The following is a 3,558-nucleotide window of genomic DNA, read 5'->3' as shown; positions in this document are numbered from 1 at the left end:
TTCAAAATAAAAAGCTCACATACAAAGTAAATTAAATATAAAAATAACTAATGCAGGGAAACTATCATTGTTTTTTCACTAGAAATCGTTTGGCTGATAAAATGCAACCTGAGGCCTGCATATTAATGATCTCAGAGCTACATATGAGTCTGTGTACTCTTGATGATGGGGCTGTAGATGGTGTGAATGAATGACCTAAAGTAGGCATACATGCAAATGATTAGGGCATGGTTTTTTATGTGCTGTCTGGAAAAAGACTTTCAAGACTATCTTTAATTTTGTATAGACATAAATTTATTTATTAAAAACCTAGTACCAGGAGTGCATGATGCGCCTCATGCTCATGAATCTCATGCCACCAAAATTGCTGAAGTTCCTGTACTCTCCGGGCCCGAAGTACCACATCCTGCCTCTGTAGTTGGCATGCTCATACATGAGCCAGTGGCCGTCCATCACATGACAGGACTGGCAGTGAGACATGCGGTAACGGTCCATGATGTTGTCACAGTCATCCATCATCTCGTACATCTGACCCATGAAGTTGTCTCTCTCGTAGATCCTCATTCTGTAGGATCCCCTGTGCTGTAGTAGAAGAAAAGCCAGTGCCATGGTTTAAAATATGACAGATTTAATTCAATATAATTTTAAATATAAAACAATTTTACTTTTGTGGTAGTGGTATTGAGCTTACCATAGGGATCATACGGCAGGACCTGATGCAGTTATTCATTCCAAACATAGACATGTAATCAGCATACTCTCCCCTCCTGAAGAAATAACCACTTCCCATGTAGTTGGTCTGGTCATACATCATCCAGCAGCCACTCTCCACTCTGCAAGAGTGACAGCGGTTCATGTAGGAGGAGAAGTCACCACTGTCGCCCATACACTCATAAGAGCGACCCTGGAAGTTCCTGTCCTCGTAGAAGACGACCTGAAAATTCAAAGTAAAGCTTTTAGTGATTTAAATTTATTCTATGTTGTTCCTATTCATTTAAGTTAAACTTTCTAAATGCTAGATGGAATAAAGTTTACCTTGCCCATCATGTTTGCGGTGGCTGATCCTCAGTGGTTCCACAAAGGGGATGCTGAAACTGATTCTGGTTGTTGACTGACTGCTGCCCCCCATACCTTTATACTAGACCAAGACTAAAGACTACACAGAGCCTATTGTTGGTCAAATCCTGACTGTGCAAGTTGGCATAGAGGCTGCTAGTATGCATAGTATCTGCATCTTAGTACTTTGTCAAGAATTTCTTCTAATGCTTCTTTTTTCTTTGTGATTTCTTTTAATCCTCCTTTTAGCAAGTCGTTCTGTAACTTTTTGGTGTCCCCAGGAGGAAGAATAAAATACCAAACAGATCATTCATTATACCTAGTTGAAAATCAGTGCTAATATAATTCCCTGTAACTTTTAGGTGCTTAGAGTATAAGCGACCAGTTTCTGTGTATGTGCCTTTAAATTAGCTGGTTTTCCCCACCAACATTTTTAAAATAGACCATTTTGAGGGATGTAAACAAAAACATTGGTCCTAACGTATTTCCGATTTTACATTTTAATTTCCATAGATCCTGAGAATTTTAATAGGTCTACATATTGATAAATAACATTTAGATATGATTGAATTTCCTCTTGTTACAGTTATTAAAATAGTTTGACAACAAGCAGGAAATGTACATGGGCCAATGACATGACCACATTGAAATGGTCTATACAGCAGTGTTAGTTTCTGATACCTAGATGTTCAGGTTGTTGGCCTAAATGTTAGGGAGTTAGACTTGACAAAATTCCCTTCAGGATAAACACAGTAACTGATGGCAAAATCACCATGTTCAGTCCCATGTGAATATTGGTATTCAGAATTGGCTGTTTCCACTGATTAGGTTTAGTACATACATGTATGTCAATTTCCAGTCAAAGGAACCAAAATAGCAAACTGTACCATACCTTTTTTGGTACTCTTTCACAAGCTATCACGTATAGTTCAAAAGTACAGCAATACCAAAAAGGTGGAGCTAGGCTCGCTGCCGATCACTTGGTTTATAGTGAATTGTGTGCAATCCTGTGAATCACACACAACAAGCCAGCAGAACAATGACTATGTTTACATGGATGTCAGTAATCAAATTATTTGCCTTTACCTGAAATAAATGTCATTGTGTCACCACATTATCACCGTTTCCTCCAGAGTTTCATGTAATTTTGGGTGTTTCACTTTTAATTTGTTGACTTTAACTGCAGTTTGCCACTTTCACTTTCATCCAGGAACATTTCATGCATGCCCCAATGTCAAACGAGATATTGGATGCGAGTATGAACTGCTGGAAGAGTGTTGTTTTAATGGAATTTGATACCGCACGCTGTATGGGGAAAAAAACATCCACATTTCATGATGCAGGTGTCTGTGGTCAATCACAGTAGGTGCATAGAAAAGTGTCAAACAGCCGTGTGTGTATAGACTATGCTGTCACAAAATGCGTCGAAAAGCCTACACGATGGTAATAGTTTGATTAAGGTGTTTACATACTGTACTGCAATTCCATAATGCAACTAAAATCAGCATAATCCATGTCTTAATTGCATTTCTGTTTATTTTGATTATGAAATTAACTGAATTAAATTAATCAAAAATCATTCTGTACATGGTAGACTGTTTATCAGAGTATTGCCTTAATTGTATTAAATTCGGATTATTGCTGTCCATGTAAACATGCTTATTGAAACAAAGTGAGATTTTTGAATATACAGCAGAACCATGACAACTGTAAGAGGCTAAATTATTATATGCGTTTGTTTATATGACAAAACATGTATTTTTGACTCAAGAAGGTCCATAATGGCTCCAAAGGCAAATACTGATAAGATCAGGGCCTGGTATGTGGACTTTGGGGGTTTTACGATGTGGTCACATGTTGATTGGTCAGTTTGAATGTCTCAACATTTGGGCTTTAGTCACATGGTCAAGAAAGATACAAAATAGGTGGTAAAATGCTGCTCTGGCTTTTTCTGTTCTTGACCTGTCTTTTCCTGGTCTGCTTTTCTCCTCTCCTTCTCTGGAGTCTATCTTCTCTGACTCTACTGCAATCAGGCTAACTTCTGGGCCTGCTCTCTTTGTCTCTCTCTCCCTCCCACTGTGTCTCTTCTTTTACCTCTGGTAACTTTAATTATACATTTAAGCTGGGTACAATTTATATCATATGCTTTATCATTCCATATTTTTTCATTTTATACAGTTATTTTGTAACTAATTCAGTTGTAACCATAGAGAATTATTGTCATTAAATCATCTCATTTTCAAGTATTTGTGAATTACTTTTGATTTAACATCAACACTTAACTGTTCCATATTGCAATACAATACAATCACATAATATCCACGCTCTCCCACATCTATAGCTATTAATACTGCCCATTCGGCAGAACTACAGTTTGAACCGCTGTGGGTTTAAAACCCAATCGTACACAACCATAATACAATGACGGCATGCACCAATAAACCATGCTCAAATAAAGCTTGTCGTTTTCTTTTAGTAGCATGATCTGCTGATCCCCCCCCC

General features: G+C 37.8%; 1 protein-coding gene across 1 annotated transcript; it reads right to left on the bottom strand.

Moving 5' to 3' along the window:
• Positions 1 to 309: 309 nt before the first annotated feature.
• Positions 310 to 1,047, bottom strand: LOC130234836 (gamma-crystallin M2-like). The gene is made up of 3 exons (XM_056465155.1): positions 1,036 to 1,047; positions 692 to 934; positions 310 to 582 (listed from the first exon to the last, which is right to left on the bottom strand). The coding sequence occupies exons 1-3, from the start codon at positions 1,045 to 1,047 to the stop codon at positions 310 to 312; spliced, it is 528 nt and encodes a 175-aa protein (XP_056321130.1).
• Positions 1,048 to 3,558: the final 2,511 nt, after the last annotated feature.

This window comes from Danio aesculapii, chromosome 9 (genome assembly GCF_903798145.1).
Source record: "Danio aesculapii chromosome 9, fDanAes4.1, whole genome shotgun sequence".
NCBI lineage: Eukaryota > Metazoa > Chordata > Actinopteri > Cypriniformes > Danionidae > Danio > Danio aesculapii.
The sequence above is the reverse complement of the archived record's forward strand: the minus strand, read 5'-3'. Positions and strand labels throughout refer to the sequence as shown.